We start from the raw sequence: 20,614 nt of genomic DNA, 5'->3' as shown, positions 1-20,614 counted from the left end.
AATGTAGGTATATAAGAATTTTAAATGACTAGTAATTTTACATGCAAATTGAATATTTTGTGTTAATAATTGAGGTTTAATTAAAAGCATTGTCTTCGTTAAATGTACAATGTTAATATATATATACACAAAAAGAAAACCCACATAAAGCACTCTGATAACTAATGAATATACAGTCCAAAAAAGTTTATTAAGGACCAAAATAAAAAACGAGAGAAAACGATAAAAAAAAGACAGATTAAGACCAAAACGGGGACCAACAGAAAACCTCATAAGAAATATAGCACAAAACCCATAAATATAATCTGAAAATATAGGAACACAAAAAAAAAAGACTAAATAGTAACCTACTGACATGGATGCAGCATTTAACAATGAAATTCTCTGACACAAACAATGGGATCTAATTAGTTCCCATTGAGAGTAATGACCTGCAGGTCTGAGAAGCACATACTGTATGTATATTGAAAATGAAGATACACATGGTACAGTGATTCTCAACCAGGGCTCAGCGGAATTCTGGGGCTCCATAGAGCAGTCCCAGGGGTTCCGTCTGGCCGCCCGCACTCACTGCTACCCCTGGCTCTCCCCCCTCCTAGGAACGCGCGTGCAGTCCTCGCCGACTCAAGCCTCCTGCTGCCTGATGTATGGGATTGGAGAGATCTTGGCCTGTGAGCTACGGGGGGAGGAGGAGAGGGTGATCCGTGGTGTCGGCAGAGAGGAGGAGAGGCTGCTGCTTTGCATGTGAGCTATGGGAAGAGGGGGGAGGAGAGGCTGCTTCTGCTGTAAACTTTGCTTATGTGACAGTGTGTGTGTGTGTGTGTGTGTTGTGTGTGTGTGTGTGTGTGTATGTGAGAGAGCAAGAGTGTGAGAGAGAAAGAGTGATAGAGAGAGTATGTGTGTGAGAGAGAGAGTGAGAGAGTGTGTGTGAGAATGAGTGTGTGAGAGAGTGTGTGAGAGAGAATGAGAGTGTGTGAGAGAGAGTGTGAGGGAGAGTGTGTGGGAGAGATTGTGAGAGAGTGTGTGTGTGTGAGAGAGTGTGTGCTAGAGTGTGTGAGTGTGTGTAAGAGTGTGAGAGTATGTGAGGAATTGGGGGAGGAGAGAGTGGGGGAGGAGAGAGGGAGGGGAGAGAAAAGGAGGGGGAGAGGATAGAGGGGGAGAGGCGAGGGAGGGGGAGAGGAGAGAGAGAGGAGGGGGAGAGGAGAGAGAGGAGAGGGGGAGAGAGATCGATCTATCAGGGGAGTGTGATGTGAGATGCAGGGGGGGTGTGATGTGAGATGCAGGGGGGGTGTGATGTGAGATGCAGACGGGGTGTGATGTTTAAACCAAATTCATTGCAAAATATATACACATTGTTTATTCAAAAGTATAAGTTCATTATTATTTATTACCCCTACTGCTTTACACGTCTATTTTGTGATTTACCCTTGTCGAACGTGTGTCATCCAGATAGGGGTTCCCTGAAATTTTACGAAATACTTAAAGGGTTCCTCCAAACAAAAAAGTTTGGGAATCACTGACATGGTAGAACAGAACTGCTGTGAGAGAGCCTATCCGGTGGCAATATGCAGTATAAGGAAAGCATAGATATATAGGTGAAAAAATCGAATCTCTATGATGAAGCCACTATCCAGGAAATGCCTGCAAAGAGCACAATATGTAGTAAGCAGGTGATGCTTAATAATCAGAGCAGATTCTCTAACATGCTAATACTAGTTGAGAACATGTCTACTCCTAGGTAGTTGAAGTTGATGCATATCACAGTGGTTAAACACACACTTTGAAACATGAAAGTCACAAGAAAATGTACACATATGATCTCCCACATAGATAAATTGTAGCAGTTGTGTATCAATACAGTTGCAGTCTGTGTTGGCAGATATTCTAAGCACTATTAGCAAATATGAATGTCAGTAGATATAGTCCCAAACATGTATGTAGTAGCAGCTGTTGTTTGCAAAATACACTTCTTCCATGCATCAATCATATCTTGTAATAAGAGACAGTTGATGTTGTCGCAATTCGATTGATAGCGGATAGCAAGCAGGTTATATGTCAGGCTACATGGCAGCAGCAACACCTTGTTGGCGATTGAGTGAGAATGAAGATAAAGGTAAATAAATCCATATCTCCAAATTTGCTCCATGCACCAAATACGCTACGCTCATCTGTTCGCCAGCCCTGCGCAATCCAGCAACTCATCTCTCTTCAATGCAGGAAGATTGTGTTGGAAGGTAAGAGGCTCGGTCCCGACAGCACTCCGATGGTCGTTTCACCACAGGCGGCTTCTTCCGACAAACCAATGAAAAAAAATATTCCAATGTCTCTTATAATAATTAGAATTTAGGTATTTAGAATTTTAAATGACTAGTAATTTTACATGCAAATTGAATATAATGTACTGTATTTTGCTAATTGAGGTTTAATTAAAAGCAATGTTTTCATTAAAAGTACAGCGTTAACAAAACCAGATGTGTGTATAATGCAGACGAAAAAACCTCTGCAGGGATAATCAGCGGGCACTGCGAGCAAAAAAGTGTAGAGGCTGGAATGTGCTAAACAAAACTGCCTTTATTGATCCATGAGCAAAAAATACTTTTTTGCTCGCAGTGCCCGCTGATTCTCTTTCCCTGCAGAGAGTTTTTTTCGTCTGTCTACATTCACAGCTTGAAGCTCACCCGGAAGGAGTTTTAAACAGCCGTTTATGCGGGGTTTACAGTCATAGGGGTCCGTTGTTGGTTGGGAGACAAGCCCCGGTCAACCCTTACCCTATCGCTAGGCTCATCCCTGCACTAGGGGTTAAGACATGCTTACTTTATGTGATATACACTTACCAACTTAACTCCCTCCTGTCCGGAGCTGTATGCATTAAGTACATGGACTTCATATGTCTGGATGTATGCTCCACACACGTCAGTTTGATCGGGGGGGCTCATCCTCCCTAATCGTTTGTTCATGTGTATAATGCAGTAGATATTATATATATATATTTTTTTTATATATATATATATATATATATATATATATATATATATATTGTGACATAGTCCAAAGATGTTAGGCAGCTTTCTGCCCCGTTTTAGAGCAGAAAGTGCAGGAATAGTTAATGATCCGTTCCACAGCTTCCCATTAACTCAGGCAGCTGGATGGAAAATCCAGACCACAGATTACAATGGCTCTAGTTCTCCCTCACCTGCTCTTCTAATCACATGCACAGGTACTTAGAGCAGAGAGGTTTTGCATTTCACTCTCTCTCCTTGGAGCCTGGGGGCTGGGGGTGTCGCTGCTCCCCTGCATCCAGTATCGGGGTTGACGGCCCCTCCACGTATCACAGTACCAGAGGATTTGCCTGGACTCCACGAACAGATAAGACAAAACAAATGGTTACTGCTGTTGCTAAAAGACTGTACTGTATCTTGTGACCCTAAATGAGAGAGCATTGTTTTAAGCTGGGGAACCAGTTTAGTTGGCCAGCAGCTGTTAGAGAGACTGATTCTGATGTGTAGTTAGATCCCTGAAAGGGATAGGATTTTGCTTATATGATTTTGGTTTTATTTCTTGAAATAACAGTGTGGGAAATATGGTAACACTGAAATATGTGAACTGCTGAATGAAAGTATCTGAGTACCTCTAACCTTCACATGTTAAAGCTGCAGTACCTTACTTGGATGAAAATAAAGCAGGCAGAAGCCTGAGTTAAGCAGCATAATACTTTGCATGATCCTGTTTGTTGTATAATTAACCCTAGAAGACTGTGTCGGGAAGAACCCAGACAGACGTCAGCACTACAAAAGAGGGGCGTTTGTCACATATGGTGGAGAATGCGGGCAGACACTAAAAAGTCTGTGGGTTTGCAAATAAATGCGGGGGTTTAAAATGGCCGCCGAGCTGAACTAAAGTACAGATGCTATGAGTGAAGTCTGTCCCACTGTGTATATCAGTTGTGCTTCTAGCATACACAGAGAATGTGCGAAGTGTGGATGCAATAGCACCCTGAACCCAAACAGAAAACCAAAATGTTTTGCTGAAAAAAAAAAAAAAAATTTGCATCTAGCAAGTGCTGTTTGTAAAGCTAATGCCTTTTGCTGAAGTGAGTGAATTTGCAGCTAGCAAGTGCTGTATGCAAGTTGCTGAAGTGAGTGAAATTGCAGCTAGCAATTGTCCCTGCCGGGTTTCTAAAATGTCCGACGTGAAATGTTTGTTGTGTAATGTACGTAACCATACAAAACAGTGTCCCTTCAGGCCATACTATGATGACGACCCTGGAGGAGAGCCGTACCCGCAGATGAATTTAGTATGCGGGGCCTGTCGTGAAGTAGGTCACATGGAAGATGTGTGCCCCAAAATTTTCAAAGACAAACAGCTGCAAAAGCAAGCAACGCCCTGTGAGTGCAAGCAAGATGTGGAAGCTGATAACAGTGAGTGTGTGCCCAGTACCACTGATATCTCTGGAGCTAATAAAGCAAAAAGAAAGAAAACTGTTCCTCAAGTCACAGGGGAAGTGAACGAGCCACTTGAACCTGCACTGTCAGGACATGCGTCAGAAAGGCGCCGAGATGAGCAACAGCCCATAGGGCCTGGCGCAATCGTCCCAGGAATGACGACACGCCTAGAGATGACAAAGGCTACTGCTACCATCATAGGCAGAGAGCCAAGCGAATCAAAGAAAACAAGAACTGACTGGAAACTATGCTATGAGATGTCCCAGAAAGATGTGCAAAACTTCATCACAGAGTTAGGGGTTTCTCGGCAAGAGGCTAGCGCGCTTAAAGCAGAGCTGGAACTCTCACGCCATGAGGTCTACGCTCGCAGCACAGAGCTGTGTACATTGAAGGAAACCTATGAGAATACCCTGAGTAATTTAGAGACTGTAAAAAGAGAGAATGTAAGTCTGACACAGAAAAATTCAGACTTGACTGACCAGATCAGTGAAGGTGATGAGAAGCTTCACCAAGCAGAAAAAGTGGAGAAGCAATTGATCCAGGAAAAGTTAGAAATGCAGGAAGCACTGCAGAATACAGAATCAGCGGCGATCCAGGCGACACAAACTGCAGAGCTCCAAAAAATGGAGGCGCTGATGCAAACCCAGAGCAAGCACCAGATAGAGGTGAAGACCCTGAGGGAGGTCTGGCACGATCAGGTTGAAGAGCTGCAGAAGCAGATGGCTGAGCGCGAGATACAGTGCGCCAAGAGAGAGGAGATCTCCGTCCGTCAGGTGGTCTGCCTGACATTGCGCTATGAAAGCGAGATGGCCGATATCTACAAGCAGCTGGACCACACGGCAAATGAGGGGGCCCGGCTGCAGCTGGAGCTGGACAAGACCCAGAAGGAGCACCTGCAGCTGCAGGCCAAGAATAGAGAAAATGAAACAGAGTTAAACCTCGCTCTGAAACAGATGACGGACATGGGAGAAGCGGCTAAAGTGGTTCAGTCGGGCTATCAATCCTACCTCCTAACCAAGCAAGCTGTACGTTCCTATACGTGTATCGTCAATGCTGTTGCAATATTACGATTTGCTATAAAGATGAAGTTGGAGAAAGAGATTCCAAGGCTAAAAGAGACACGGTCACAAAAGGAGACCAGGGAACGTAAACTCAATGCCCTCACTGATGACAAAGAGGAAGGAGAAAGAATTGACTTTGATTGTGCTGCTGTTATTCCAGAAACAGATAGGCACCCTCCTGAGAATATTCTCCCTGATCTGGGTTTCAAAAATCCAGATCCTCAATTTCATTTACGTTGTCCAGAAGATTATCAAACTAGTGGACACACCCAGGACACCACAGAAGATGTTTTAGCCAAGTGGGTGGCAGTTCCTGAAAACACAAACTTGTTGACAGATCCTGATGACGTGGTTAATATGGACTACGTTTGTACAGAGGCAACTAGGTCTCCAAAACCCAAAGGCCTGGTAATGGCCACAAAAGGGAAATCAAAGATTGAAAAGAAAAAACAACGAAGGTTAACACGGCACCTGAATAGTTCCATATCTCACCAATCTGGACCACACTGTGGAGCCAAGGAGAATCCGGTCCAAGGGTCTCATCAGAAGCTAAAGAAACAGTCCAGTCATTTGCAGGTTGCAGCGGGCTATGAAATAAAGTCAAAGGACTGGAAGTCAAAAAAAAAAAAAAAAAAATATGTTTGGGGGAACTGACCGATTTATTTTTTTTATTACACGTGTGGACTATGTCACGGACACTTAACTATGCAAATAAGCATTTTGTCAATATTACAATGTTATATTGGTTCTCTGTGTTGAAAATGTAGCTAAACTACAAATTAATATACAGGGTTGATGGCCCTTAAGATTACAAGGCTGTAGTATAAGGAAAAAAAAATATTGGTTGCTTACAATATGGGAAAAAAAAAAAAAAAAAAAAATGCCCTTTTCGGTTGGTAAATTTTATAATGAGGTTCATATTCTAGAATAGAAAAACCCAGGGAGGTAATAGAAATTGTCTGGTTTTGTGAATATATTTAGCAGATCCTGGGTTGTAAGAATGTGTGCTAGACATTTATTTTTCAAAATAGTTCCCTAATAGAGAGGAAAAAAAATATGTTTGCCAAGTATAGTCTCTTATGACGAAACCTATTGTCCATAATTGCCGTGGAAAAAGTTCATATTCGTGTCATGTGAATGTTTAATATTGTACTGAGGAGTTAGCTCAAGTATTTCAGGTAGGACGCTCACCCCAGTGAGGTCCATGGCCGCTCACCCCAGTAGGTGTGAGCTGGGGAGGGGGATATGTGACATAGTCCAAAGATGTTAGGCAGCTTTCTGCCCCGTTTTAGAGCAGAAAGTGCAGGAATAGTTAATGATCCGTTCCACAGCTTCCCATTAACTCAGGCAGCTGGATGGAAAATCCAGACCACAGATTACAATGGCTCTAGTTCTCCCTCACCTGCTCTTCTAATCACATGCACAGGTACTTAGAGCAGAGAGGTTTTGCATTTCACTCTCTCTCCTTGGAGCCTGGGGGCTGGGGTGTCGGTGCTCCCCTGCATCCAGTATCGGGGTTGACGGCCCCTCCACGTATCACAGTACCAGAGGATTTGCCTGGACTCCACGAACAGATAAGACAAAACAAATGGTTACTGCTGTTGCTAAAAGACTGTACTGTATCTTGTGACCCTAAATGAGAGAGCATTGTTTTAAGCTGGGGAACCAGTTTAGTTGGCCAGCAGCTGTTAGAGAGACTGATTCTGATGTGTAGTTAGATCCCTGAAAGGGATAGGATTTTGCTTATATGATTTTGGTTTTATTTCTTGAAATAACAGTGTGGGAAATATGGTAACACTGAAATATGTGAACTGCTGAATGAAAGTATCTGAGTACCTCTAACCTTCACATGTTAAAGCTGCAGTACCTTACTTGGATGAAAATAAAGCAGGCAGAAGCCTGAGTTAAGCAGCATAATACTTTGCATGATCCTGTTTGTTGTATAATTAACCCTAGAAGACTGTGTCGGGAAGAACCCAGACAGACGTCAGCACTACAAAAGAGGGGCGTTTGTCACAATATATATATATATATACACTCTGTCCTTTGATCTATGATTTGCACTATCATGTATACCACCATTTACATGTATTTCAATCGTAGTGTTGCTGCAAAGAACTGCATATCAGGGCAAGCTTTGGCAATTGTCATTTCCATTAAACAAAAAAATTGTATTTTTTTGGTAACTTAAAATTGTATTGGAAACTAGCTGATATACCTGGCATTGCCCGGGATGTACATCCGTAATAGGTAGTATTATTTATAAATAAGGGAACAATAGATTGACTATTTGGTGGAAAGGTTGAATAATAATGTTGATAAGAAACATGGAAGAAAATGTAATACGATGTTGTTTAAAAATGGTTAATTGTAAACACACCACAGTACAATGTATATTATGGTGACATAAGTGATGTAAAAATGTGAGTCGTGTGTCCCGCTAGGGTGTGAGGCGGCGTGTGGGTGTTCAGTATGGGTGACGGGTGGGTAGTGAGTGCTGGCTGTGGGTGGGGGTCCCGCTAGGGTGTGAGGCGGCGAGTGTCTGGTGAGTGCGGGTGGCGGCTGGTCAGTGATGTCGGTGCGTAGGGCGGCAGGTGTGTGTCGAGTGTGTCGGGTGGGTGAGAGACGGTGGGTGTGTGTCGAGGGCGGCAGGAGTCTGAGTACGGGTGGCGGCTGTGGGGCGTAAAGGTGTGAGGCGGCAGGTGGGTGAAAGGCAGAGGCAGGAGGCGGCGGGAGTGCGGACAGGTGAAAGGCAGAGGCGGGAGGGCGGCAGGAGTGCGGGCAGGTGAAAGGCAGAGGCAGGAGGGCAGGCGGCGGGTGAAAGGCAGGTTGGGCGGGCGGCGTGTGGGTGAAAGGCAGGGGCGGGAGGGCGGGTTAAAGGCAGGGGCGGCGGGGGCGGGAGGGTGAAAGGCAGGGGTGGGTGAAAGGCAGGGCCGGGAGTCTGGGCGTCGGGTGGGAGAAAGGCATTGAAAGGCAGGGGCGGGGGGGCAAGGCAGGGCTTGGGCAAAAGGAAGGGTGGGAGGGTGGCAGGTGGGTGAAAGGCAGGGGTTGGGGGGCGGAAAGGCGGGGATGGAGGGGCGGAAATGCGGGGATGGGGGGGGGAAAAGCGGAGACGGAAAGGCAGGGGCGGGAGGGTGGGTGAAAGGCAGGGGCGGGAGGGCAGGTGGCGGGCGGGTGGAAGGCAAGGTCGGGGGGGCGGAAAGGCAGGGTCGGGGGGACGGAAAGGCAGAAAGGCAGGGTCGGGGAGGGCGGAAAGGCAGGGTCAGGGGGGGCGGAAAGGCAGGGTCAGTGGGGGCGGAAAGGCAGGGTCGGGGGGGAGGAAAGGCAGGGTTGGGGGGGCGGAAAGGCAGGGTCGGGGGGGCGGAAAGGCAGGGTCGGGGGGGGGGGGGCAGAAAGGCAGGGTCGGGGGGGTGGAAAAGCAGGGTCGGGGGAGCGGAAAAGCAGGGTCGGGGGGGCGGAAAGGCAGGGTCGGGGGGGGCGGAATGGGAGGGTCGCGGGGAGAGGAAAGGCAGGGTCGCGGGGGGAGGAAAGGCAGGGTCGGAGGGGGCGGAAAGGCAGGATTGAGGGGGCGGAAAGGCAGGGTCGGGGGGGGCGGAAAGGCAGGGTCGGGGGGGGGCGGAAAGGCAGGGTCGGGGGGGGGCAGAAAGGCAGGGTCGGGGGGGTGGCGGAAAGGCAGGGTCGAGGGGGGCAGAAAGGCAGGGTCGGGGGGGGTGGAAAGGCAGGGTCAGGGGGGGGGGGCAAAAAGGCAGGGTCGGGGGGGCGGAAAGGCAGGGTCGGGGGGCGGAAAGGCAGGGTCGGGGGGGCGGAAAGGCAGGGTCGGGGGGCGGAAAGGCAGGGTCGGGGGGGCGGAAAGGCAGGGTCGGGGGGGCGGAAAGGCAGGGTCGGGGGGGCGGAAAGGCAGGGTCGGGGGCGAAAAGGCAGGGTCGGGGGGCGAAAAGGCAGGGTCGGGGGGGCGGAAAGGCAGAGTCGGGGGGGCGGAAAGGCAGGGTCGCGGGGGGCGGAAAGGCAGGGCCGGGGGGCGTGGAAAGGCAGGGTCGGGGGGCGAAAAGGCAGGGTCGGGGGGGCGGAAAGGCAGGGTCGAGGGGGGCGGAAAGGCAGGGTCGGGGAGGGCGGAAAGGCAGGGTCGTGGGGGACGATGGAAAGGCAGGGTCGGGGGGGGTGGAAAGGCAGGGTCGCGGGGGGAGGAAAGGCAGGATCGGAGGGGGCGGAAAGCAGGGTTGGGGGGGCGGAAAGGCAGGGTCGGGGGGGCGGAAAGGCAGGGTCGGGGGGGGCGGAAAGGCAGGGTCGGGGGGGCGGAAAGGCAGGGTCGGGGGGGCGGAAATGGAGGGTCGGGGGGCGGAAAGGGAGGGTCGGAAGGGCGGAAAGGGAGGGTCGGGGGGTGGAAAGGCAGGGTCGGGGGGGCGGAAAGGCAGGGTCAGGGGAGCGGAAAGGCAGGATCGGGGGGGGGGGGGCAGAAAGGCAGGGTCGGGGGGGGCAGAAAGGCAAGGTCGGGGGGGGCAGAAAGGCAGGGTCGGGGGGGGCAGAAAGGCAGGGTCGGGGGGGTGGCGGAAAGGCAGGGTCGAGGGGGGCAGAAAGGCAGGGTCGGGGGGGGGCGGAAAGACAGGGTCAGGGGGGGGGCAAAAAGGCAGGGTCGGGGGGGCGGAAAGGCAGGGTCGGGGGGCGGAAAGGCAGGGTCGGGGGGGCAGAAAGGCAGAGTCGGGGGGCGGAAAGGCAGGGTCGGGGGGGCGGAAAGGCAGGGTCGGGGGGCGAAAAGACAGGGTCGGGGGGCGAAAAGGCAGGGTCGGGGGGGCGGAAAGGCAGAGTCGGGGGGCGGAAAGGCAGGGCCGGGGGGCGTGGAAAGGCAGGGTCGGGGGGCGAAAAGGCAGGGTCGGGGGAGCGGAAAGGCCGGGTCGAGGGGGGCGGAAAGGCAGGGTCGGGGAGGGCGGAAAGGCAGGGTCGTGGGGGGCGGAAAGGCACGGTCGGGGGGCGGAAAGGCAGGGTCAGGGGGGCAGAAAGGCATGGTCGGGGAGGGTGGAAAGGCAGGGTCGGGGGGAGCGGAGAAGCAGAGTCAGAGGGGTGGAAAGGCAGGGGGGGCAGGGGTGGAAAGGCAAGGGGGGTGGACTGGAAAAGCAGGGGCGGGAGGGTGAAAGGCAGGGGCGGGAGGGTGAAAGGCGGGGACGGGAGGGTGAAAGGCAGGGGCAGGAGGGTGAAAGGCAGGGACGGGGGGGCAGAAATGCGGGGATGGGGGGGACGAAAGGCGGGGCGGAAAGGCAGGGTCGGGGGGGCAGAAAGGCAGGATCGGGGAGGGCGGAAAGGCAGGGTCAGGGGGGGGCGGAAAGGCAGGGTCGGGGGGGGCGGAAAGGCAGGGTCGGGGGGGGGGCGGAAAGGCAGGGTCGGGGGGCGAAAAGGCAGGGTCGGGGGGGGGGGGTGGAAAGGCAGGGTCGGGGGGGCGGAAAGGCAGGGTCGGGGGGCGGAAAGGCAAGGGGGGTGGACCGGAAAAGCAGGGGTGGGAGGGTGAAAGGCAGGGGTGGGAGGGTGAAAGGCAGGGTCAGGGGGGGGCGGAAAGGCAGGGTCGGGGGGGGGCGGAAAGGCAGGGTCGGGGGGCGAAAAGGCAGGGTCGGGGGGGGGGGTGGAAAGGCAGGGTCGGGGGGTGGAAAGGCAGGGTCGGGGGGGCGGATAGGCAAGGGGGGTGGACCGGAAAAGCAGGGGTGGGAGGGTGAAAGGCAGGGGTGGGAGGGTGAAAGGCGGGGTCAGGGGGGGGCGGAAAGGCAGGGTCGGGGGGGGCGGAAAGGCAGGGTCGGGGGGGGCGGAAAGGCAGGGTCGGGGGGCGAAAAGGCAGGGTCGGGGGGGGGGAGCGGAAAGGCAGTCAGGGGGGCGGAAAGGCATGGTCGGGGGGGGCAGAAAGGCAGGGTCGGGGGGCAGAAAGGTAGGGTCGGGGGGGCAGAAAAGGAGGGTCAAGGGGGCCGGAAAGGCAAGATCGGGGGGGGTGGTGGAAAGGCAGGGTCGGGGGGGTGGAAAGGCAGGGTCGGGGGGGCGGAAAGGCAAGGGGGGTGGACCGGAAAAGCAGGGGCGGGAGGGTGAAAGGCAGGGGCGGGAGGGTGAAAGGCGGGGGCGGGAGGGTGAAAGGCAGGGGTGGGAGGGTGAAAGGCAGGGACGGGAGGGCAGAAATGCGGGGATGGGGGGGCGGAAAGGCGAGTACGGGGGGGGGCGAAAGACGGGGGGGAAAGGCAGGGGGGCAGAAAGGCGGGGGGGCGGAAAGGAGGGACGGGAGGCGGAAAGGCGGGGACGGGGGCGGAAAGGTGGTGATGGGGGGGCGGAAAGGCAAGGACGGAGGGGGGGCGGAAAGGCAAGGACAGAGGGGGGGCGGAAAGGCAAGGACGGAAGGGGGGCGGAAAGGCAAGGACGGGGGGGCGGAAATGCGGGGATGTGGGTGTGGGAAGGCAGGTACGGGGGGGAAAGGCGGGGACGGGGGCGGAAAGGCGGGGATGGGGGGCGGAAAGGCGGGGACGGGGGGGCGGAAAGGCAAAGACGGAGGGGGGGCAGAAAGACAAGGACCGGGGGGGGGGCGGAAAGGTGGGGATGAGGGGAGGGGTGGAAAGGCGTGAGAGGGAAAGGGCAGAAAGGCAGGGTCGGGGGGGCAGAAAGGCATGGTCAGGGTGGGGGCGGAAAGGTAGGGTCGGGGGGCGGAAAGGCAGGGTTGGGGGGGGCGGAAAGGCAGGGTCGGGGGGGGCGGAAAGGCAGGGTCGGGGAGGGGGGAAAAGCAGGGTCGGGGGGAGCAGAAATTCAGGGTCGAGAGGGCGGAAATTCAGGGGCGGGGGGTGCGAAAAGTCGGGGGCGGAAAGTCAGGGGCGGGGGGGCGGAAACTCAGGGGCAGGGGGGGCAGAAAGTCAGGGGCAGGGGGGGCGGAAAGTCAGGGGCAGGGGGGGCGGAAAGTCAGGGGAGCGGAAAGGTGGGTGGGCGAAAAGGCGCTGGGTGCTGAAAGGCGGGGGTTGCTGAAAGGCGGGGGGCGGCGGAAAGTCAGGAGGGGAAAGGCAGGGTGGGGAGAAGGCAGGGGGCGAAAATGCAGGGGTGGAAAGGAAAGGGGGGCAGGGGTGGAAAGGCAGGAGTGGCGGAAAGGCAAGTGGAGCGGGCCAGAAAGGCAGGGGGCGGTGGTGGAAAGGCAGGGTGGGTGGAAAGGCAGGGGGCTGGGGCAGAAAGGCAGGGGGACGGGGGCGGAAAGGCAGGGGGTGGGGGCAGAAAAGCAGGGTGGGCGGTAAGGCCGGCGGGGTGGGGGCAGAAAGACGGGGGGGTGGAAAGGCAGGGGGCGGAAAGGCGGGGGCAGAAAGACAGGGGGCGGAAAGGAAGGGGGGGGGTGGGGGAGGAAAGGCAGGGGGGCCGGGGGCAGAAAAGCAGGGGGGCGGGGGTGGAAAAGCAGGGGGGCTGGGGCAGAAAGGCAGGGGGACGTGGGCAGAAAGGCAAGGGGTGCGGGGAAGGAAAGGCAAGGGGGGCGGGGAAGGAAAGGCAAAGGGGACGGGGGAGGAACGGCAAGGGGGGCGGGGAAGGAAAGGCAAGGGGGGCAGGGGCGGAAAGGCAGGGGGCGGAAAAGCGGTGGCAAAAAGGCAGGGGGGGCTGGGGTGGACAGGCAGGGGGGGGCGGAAAGGCAGGGGGGCGGAAAGGTAGGGGAGGTGGCGGCTGGTGCACGGCGTGTGGTAGGCACTCTTGGAGAGGCGCACGCAGTGTGAGGGTGGTATGAGCGGCGGTGCACAGCATGTGGTAGGCACTCTTGGAGAGGCGCACGTGGTGTGAGGGTGGTATGGGCGGCGGTGCACAGCGTGTAGTAGGCACTGTTAGAGAGGCGCACACGATGTGAGGGTGGTATGAGTCTCACGGGCTGGGTAGCCCTGGCCGGACGTCACCCCACCCTACCCCGGCGGCCAATGAGAGAGAGAGCCATGGGCGGACGAGACAACCAATCTCAAAACGCACAACACCACAGACAAGACCACAGACAAACATTTCAGTTTTATATATATAGATCAGTATACTGTACAAATACATCAATGCATCACATTTTGGGTATAAAATAATATCAGGGAAGACACATCAAGGGAAGGGGGTTGGGCATAGTTACTTCCTTACACTCGTTTGGTCCAACTTTTATTACCTCCGCACAGTCTAGGTCCCATCTTTACCATGGGGATCATCAAAAAGAGCCATCAAATAGTTAGCCTCGAACTTCACATCAGAGGAGAACACATATATAACTATCATAGCCAAATTGTGGTCATACTCACCCCTGGAATATCCGATTGAGCTAACCATGGCTGCCAAACTTTCTGGAATTTAGTGCCAATATCATTGACCATGCTCATTAACTTCTCCATTTGACACACAAACCAAATTCTATTTCGAATTTTAGATATATGTGGAGTATTCTTTTTTTGCCATAATGCTGCGATCTCGCATCTTGTTGCAGTTGCGAAGTGAGCAACTAGTTTACTTTCAGACCTGGACAAACCTTGCATTGATCTATTTAGAAGGAATAGCCAGAGATCCATAGGTATATCGAGGCCCAAAATCCTCTGTTGACAATTTTTAATTTCCCTTCAGGAGGGATGCAACTTGAAGACAGGACCACAGCATATGTAACAAATCAGCCTGTTCTCTGCAATGTTTTGGACACATTGGAAAATAGGCAGGAATACATTTGGAAAGCTTAACAGGGGTGAGGTACCATCTCATCAAAACTTTATATGTGTTCTCCTTTAAAGTGGTACAAATCAAGCCCTTGGCGGCAGACACAAATATTTCACCCCAGTCCTCCTCCTCTAGCACTTCACCCAAATCTGACTCCCGCTGGGCCATGTACTTCAATTTCTTATTAAATTCTGTACCTACACATGTAACTTTTTTGTACATTTGTGAGGTAAGCCCCTTGGTATGTCTCTGAAATGCATAATATTTCAAAATGTGTCAGCGGGGAGAAGGGCAGATGTTTATTAAAGAATGCTCTAAGCTGGAGCTACCTAAAAATATAATTGTGGGGAATATCTTTTCCCATCCTAATTTGTTTAAATGTCTTGATATTTGTATTCGACTCTATGTCCCTGAGCCTAAAGAGCCCTTTCTGTTGCCAATTAGTAAACTCTTTACTGTTCAGACCAGGAACAAAATTCGGATTATTTCGTAGGGGGGGCATTCGTGATTTCCTAGTAGTCAAGAAGCATTTAAATCTAGTTGCCTCCCATATTTTTAACGAGTTGGTCATTGAGGACAGCGGATCTCTGAGTGAATTTGTCAACAAGTTTGAGAGCCAGATTAAAGTATTTAGACCTAGTAGTAAATAGGCTTCTTTTTCTAATGCTACCCATAGTTTAAGATCAGGGTCAGTGTGTTATTGAATAATTTGGCTAAGTTGGGTTGCTTTGTAATATGATAACAAGCAAGGTACAGCTAACCTTCCGGCCAATGTCGGTCTTTTAAGAATCCTTCCCCTAATTCTTGGTTTCTTGTAGTTCCAGATGAATTTAGTGATCAAAGATTGAAGGGAGAGAATATCTTTTATTACAACCTGCACTGGAAGGGTTTGAAATAAATATACAATACAGGGGAGCAGGTTCATCTTGATTTTAGTTCCATTTGAAGCAGAGTTTATTCCAAAGTTCTCTGCTGTTAATCCTTTTTGGCCTAAGTATTTATTTCATGTAAAAGCTTATTTTAATGCCGGGGTTGAGCGGAGCTTAGGCACTAGTCAGCCATTCAGTCTGCCTCTGCGCATGCGTCTCCATTTTGTGTGTTTTTTTAAACGGTATTTTGTATATTTTCACATTAATAGTTAGAGGGAGACTTCACTAAGTGAATTTTCTTGTGTCTGAAAAGATCTGATTTCTCACGGAAGCTTTTCTCACATTCAGAGCAGTTATAGGCTCTTACTCCTGTGTGGATTCTTTGGTGTCTAACAAGATTTGAGTGATCATTGAAGCTTTTCTCACATTTGTAGCAGTTATAGGCTCTCACCCCTGTGTGGATTCTTTGGTGTCTAACAAGACTTGATTTATCATTGAAGCTTTTCACACATTCAGAGCAGTTATAGGGTCTCGCTCCTGTGTGGATTCTTTGGTGCATAACAAGATTTGATTTATGACTGAAACTTTTCCCACATTCAGAGCAGTTATAAGGCTTCACCCCTGTGTGGATAATTTTATGTGTAACAAGACTTGATAGATATCTGAAGCTTTTTCCACATTCAGGGCAGTCATAGGGTCTCACCCCTGTGTGGATTCTTTGGTGTATAAGAAGTTCGCAGTTCTGTTTGAAGCTTTTCCCACATTCAGAGCAGTTATAGGGTTTCACCCCTGTGTGGATTCTTTGGTGTTTAACAAGATGTGATTTATCACTGAAGCTTTTCCTACATTCAGAGCAGTTATAGGGTGTTTCACCTGTGTGCATTCTATGGTGTTTAACAAGATGTGATTTATCACTGAAGCCTTTCTCACATTCAGAGCAGTTATAAGGTGCCTCCCCTGTATGGATTCTTTCATGTCTAACCAGATTTGATTTCAAACTGAAGCTTTTCTCACATTCAGAGCAGTTATAGGGTGTCTCACCTGTGTGTATTCTTTGATGTGTTAATAGATATGATTTATCAATGAAGCTTTTGTCACATTCAGAGCAGTTATAAGGTGTCTCCCCAGTATGGATTCTTTGATGTTTAGCAAGACTTGATTTCCGATGGAAGCTTTTCTCACATTCAGAGCAGTTATAGGGTGTCTCACCTGTGTGCATTTTTTGGTGTGTTAATAGATATGATTTATCACTGAAGCTTTTGTCACATTCAGAGCAGTTATAGAGTGTCTCTCCTGTATGGATTCTTTGATGTCTAACAAGACTTGATTTCAAATGGAAGCTTTTGTCACATTCAGAGCAGTTATAGGGTGTCTCACCTGTGTGCATTCTTTGGTGTGTTAATAGATATGATTTATCATTGAAGCTTTTGTCACATTCAGAGCAGTTACAGAGTGTCTCCCCTGTATGGATTCTTTGATGTCTAACAAGACTTGATTTCAAATGGAAGCTTTTGTCACATTCAGAGCAGTTATAGGGTATCTCACCTGTGTGCATTATTTGGTGTGTTAATAGATATGATTTATCACTGAAGCTTTTTTCACACTCAGAGCAGTTATAGGGTATAACCTACAGTGGAAAATATGCTATTCATGTCTCTGCTGTTTCACCCTTCTCCTTGTCTTGTCTGGTATTGTGGTGTCTGTAAGTTTAATCAAATGCTGTTGATGTTTAGGAATGCTCTGCCGAGTTTCTTGTAATCTTGTTCCAGTTCTCATACAGACTTATGCAATGTTGAAGTCCTTAAAACATATTTCCATTAACACCTCATGTAATTTATGATGTTTGGAACATTTCTTACATTGCTTCTTGTTCACAGATCAGTCATGTGCTGAAGATACATCTATGATGAGAAAATTTATTAATGTAACACTGCAATGCAACAAAATACATTTGGATGAAAAATACACATGTTCATTGAGTTCAAACTTTATAAAGGTCTAATTGTGCAAGATACTGAATATAATTAAAGTTACATTGTTATAATAGTTATATTTACATCACCCAGAGGAAGGCACAGACACACCCCAATGAATCATTTTACAATGATGTCTCATAAGTTTAAATAAATATTTCCTCCTCACTCCTGTAATGGAAATCACATTACTCCCTGTATCAATGTTCTTCATATATTATTCTGTTCTGTAGGTATGACGTATTACAAAGTGAGCACATACAATAGTAGATAAGAACTTTTTCTCATCAAATAACTCTTATTGTCCTTTTTGAAATATTAACCCTTTAGTGGCTCAAGGGGGCAACTAGCCACTGGCATCTCATGACTATCTGACCACTAATGTCTACAAAGGGGTAAATATACAGTTTGCACTAGACTAACTGGGCTGATTAAATAAATTAGAAACAGATGTTCCTGCCGTAATATCACATACTTTTCCCTGATTTGTGCTACACTGCAACTGAAACTGGTTAACAAAAAGTGCCCTAAGTAATGGTGCAAAATGTAAGAAAACATATCCTTCCCCAGCTTTTGCTGCAGCAAAGATTATTCCCACCATTCTCCTAGGGTAAGAAATCCCTTTATGATTACTGCTATTACATGTGTCATAGCCATAGCATGGGAATAATTATTATTATCATTTATTTGTAAAGCGCCAACATACTCTGAAGCGCGGTACAATGGGGTACATGAAGTTATGTATATTACATAATCAGTTACAAACAAGGACAAACATGCACAAACAGATACAAAGAGGTAATGAGGGCCCTGCTCGTGAGAGTTTACAATCTAGAGGCAATGAGGTACAATGTTGAAACAAGAAGGTAAAGTGGCTGCTCATTGTAGGATAGTGTGTCTCAGGTTGGAATATATCCCATATAGAAAACACGCAAAACGGTAGTCGGGTTGTAGTGACGTCAGTCCACTGATGGTCAGAATATGTTGAGACAGAGGGTCAGCAGACAGGAGTTCATGCCATCAGTATACAGCCCCTCTATGCGGTCAGGTCGTATGCTCCAATATACAACGACACACAGACTCCTATGTGCCCTATACAGTTTGGCTGCTGTAATCACACCATTACCGGCACTATACTATGATATTTGCTGATTAGGTGTCAGTATATGTGCCATATCAGTACCAGCTACTGTAGATAGTTTGTATATCATTTATGTACCTTGCTCACCATTTATGATAATTGGCAGGAGTTTCATTTAGCTAATGATAGGATCAGGTTCCCCAGCATAGAGACCTTTTACCATAGTCTCCTACTTCCAACTGTGATTATTTATACAATCATGCATTTGCCAAATTACTGTGTGTAGTGGGGGCTCCCTTTCTAGGTATTTTTACCACGTGTGTGATATTTCCACTGTCTGCACCTTCTGCAGCATGGCATATATTATACTATTCAGTCTGTGTGCTCTCCTGTCTTGCGTGCAGTAATGTGGATAATTATCCATGAATGTGGTTGCAACTAATGATCACATGAGGTTTTATTCTGGAGGTTTTTGTACCAATGACACCACATTGTCATAGTGGCAAGCTACCAGCATTCCTCTCCACTACCTCTCCGTCTCATCATTGGGGACTTTTAAACTACACTGTGTATATATTTTTGGCACACTTTTCTGCGTTTTTTACAGTTAATAAAAGTTTTTTGTTTTCAGTTATGTTTATAGTGGTCCAGTGGGATTTTTCTGTGGTTGGTTCCCATTAGGGTTTTGTGGTAGCAGGCACTTCACTGCTACTTATAGTTAATAGTAATTCATCTGTATCTAGAGTGCATTTTAAAAGGGGCTTCGGTGACCCCTTGTGGTCACTTATTCATGTTTTCTATATGCTTTGTTTTCCCTTTGCACCAGTTACATTATGTTTTGTCTTAGGTGAGCGATGTGTTTATATGTGTATCTTTGGAATATATCCCAGCCTCACAGCTGAACCCATTAAGGTTGGGGGGGGGGGGGTATTACATAGGGTGAAGATTATTGCAGTCACACAGCTCGTACCAATGGGGTTGGAGGTTACAGGTATGGCACGTAGGCTTAATTGAAAAGGTGTGATCTCGGGGAGTTTTTAAACACATGAAGCTGGGTGAGAGTCTGATGGTGCGTTGTAGAGAATTCCCGAGAGGGGCAGGACGGGAAACGTTTTTCAGGCAGGAGTGAGAGGAGGTAATAAGGTAGGAGGAATGGCAGATATCATGGGCAGAACATAGGGGGCATTTAGGTATGTATTTGGAAATGAGGGCGGAGATGTAAGGGGGCCAGCGTCATTGAGACCGTGGTCATAATTAGTGGGACGGAAAGGAAACCAGGGACCAGTAGGTTAAGCCTGGTCCCTGCCCCTCCTTCCCCTTTGTCCACCAGACCCGTGAGCTACCCTGTTATATGCCCAGTAGCCCGTTGCATTCAAGTGAACTGTGATTCTTTATTCCTATTGTAATAATGTTTTAAGTGTAAAAATGTGTTTTAAAGCATAGGTCTCTGGACATGCGGGGCTGAGAAACCCTTTGTGTAACACGCATGCACAGAGAAATGGCTATTACTGGAACTGTGGCTGAGGGCAGGGCCATTGTCAAGCCCAGACTGAGTCATCCATCTCCACAGGAGCTATCTGGCTGAAACTGGAACCTGAGGTCTGGGTATAAGCCCCAACTGACTCATGTCCCAGTGGCACCTCTGCTCTGATTGGTTGGCAGCCCTCCTCCATAGTTTCAGATGGAGTCCGAGGTCTATGTAAAGAGCTGCCGATCTCACTTCCAGAGCTCAGTCTGATCCTGCCGTGGAGATGAACTAAGCGGTGTGCTCCAAGGCTGTGCCGGAGACACCTGAAAACGAGGCTGGGAGCCTAATCAAGCGGGAGATTTGAAAGTGCTCTCTCGCAAATTGCACCAGAGAGATCGTACCAGCTGATTCCACTAAGCCCGTAAGCCTCTGCTTTGGCGTGACATTTACACTATTTGCCCTATAAAATAGTCTGCTGCTCTAATTATTGCCACCACTCCCAGTAGAAGACGTTTGTCAAAACATGGGCCAGAGTGGGAGCCTGGGTGTGGGGACTTTTTCATACTCCAAAGGGACTTTTTGTGTTTCACGTCTACCCCAATGCATCACTACTGGTGGTGATGTATTACGGACTTTGGGGCCTATGCTAGAAGCCTTCATAAAATGTCTCGCTTGGAATGTTACGCCACCAGTTTTTACAGTGTAGTAATCACGGTATTCAGAAAGACTCTGAAGACATGTGATTGCAAAATGCCCATACCAGGGCCTGTATCTCGGGAAGCAGGAGGTCCCCGGACCTGAAATCAACGCGGTTCTGCTCCGGAGACCTCCTGCTCACATACACTACTTTTAAAATTGTTATTAAAACAGCTTCATTAACTTAGCAGCTAGCCGCTAAGGCAATGAAGGGGTTCAATTTAAAAAGCTTGTTTATTGGGGGCAGAGGGGGTGGATGAAGGGGGTAGTAGCCCCAGGGGTGGGTGTCACGGGAGACCAGGCAATTACACCTTTATAATAGGATCATATAACTGGACAAAACCAAGAAGTAAAATTAATTGTCATTTA

General features: G+C 49.5%; 1 protein-coding gene across 1 annotated transcript in view; it reads right to left on the bottom strand.

The window, feature by feature from the left end:
• Positions 1 to 20,614, bottom strand: part of LOC142464294 (uncharacterized) — a 566,786-nt gene that overhangs the window by 463,495 nt on the left and 82,677 nt on the right. Inside the window, exon 7 of the mRNA XM_075567766.1 lies at positions 15,395 to 16,928. Coding sequence (XP_075423881.1) covers positions 15,395 to 16,582 — 1,188 coding nt within the window. The 5' untranslated portion in view covers positions 16,583 to 16,928. The remainder of the gene's footprint in view (positions 1 to 15,394; positions 16,929 to 20,614) is intronic.

The sequence above is a fragment of the Ascaphus truei genome, chromosome 12, assembly GCF_040206685.1.
Source record: "Ascaphus truei isolate aAscTru1 chromosome 12, aAscTru1.hap1, whole genome shotgun sequence".
NCBI classification, from domain to species: Eukaryota; Metazoa; Chordata; class Amphibia; order Anura; family Ascaphidae; genus Ascaphus; species Ascaphus truei.
The sequence above is the reverse complement of the archived record's forward strand: the minus strand, read 5'-3'. Positions and strand labels throughout refer to the sequence as shown.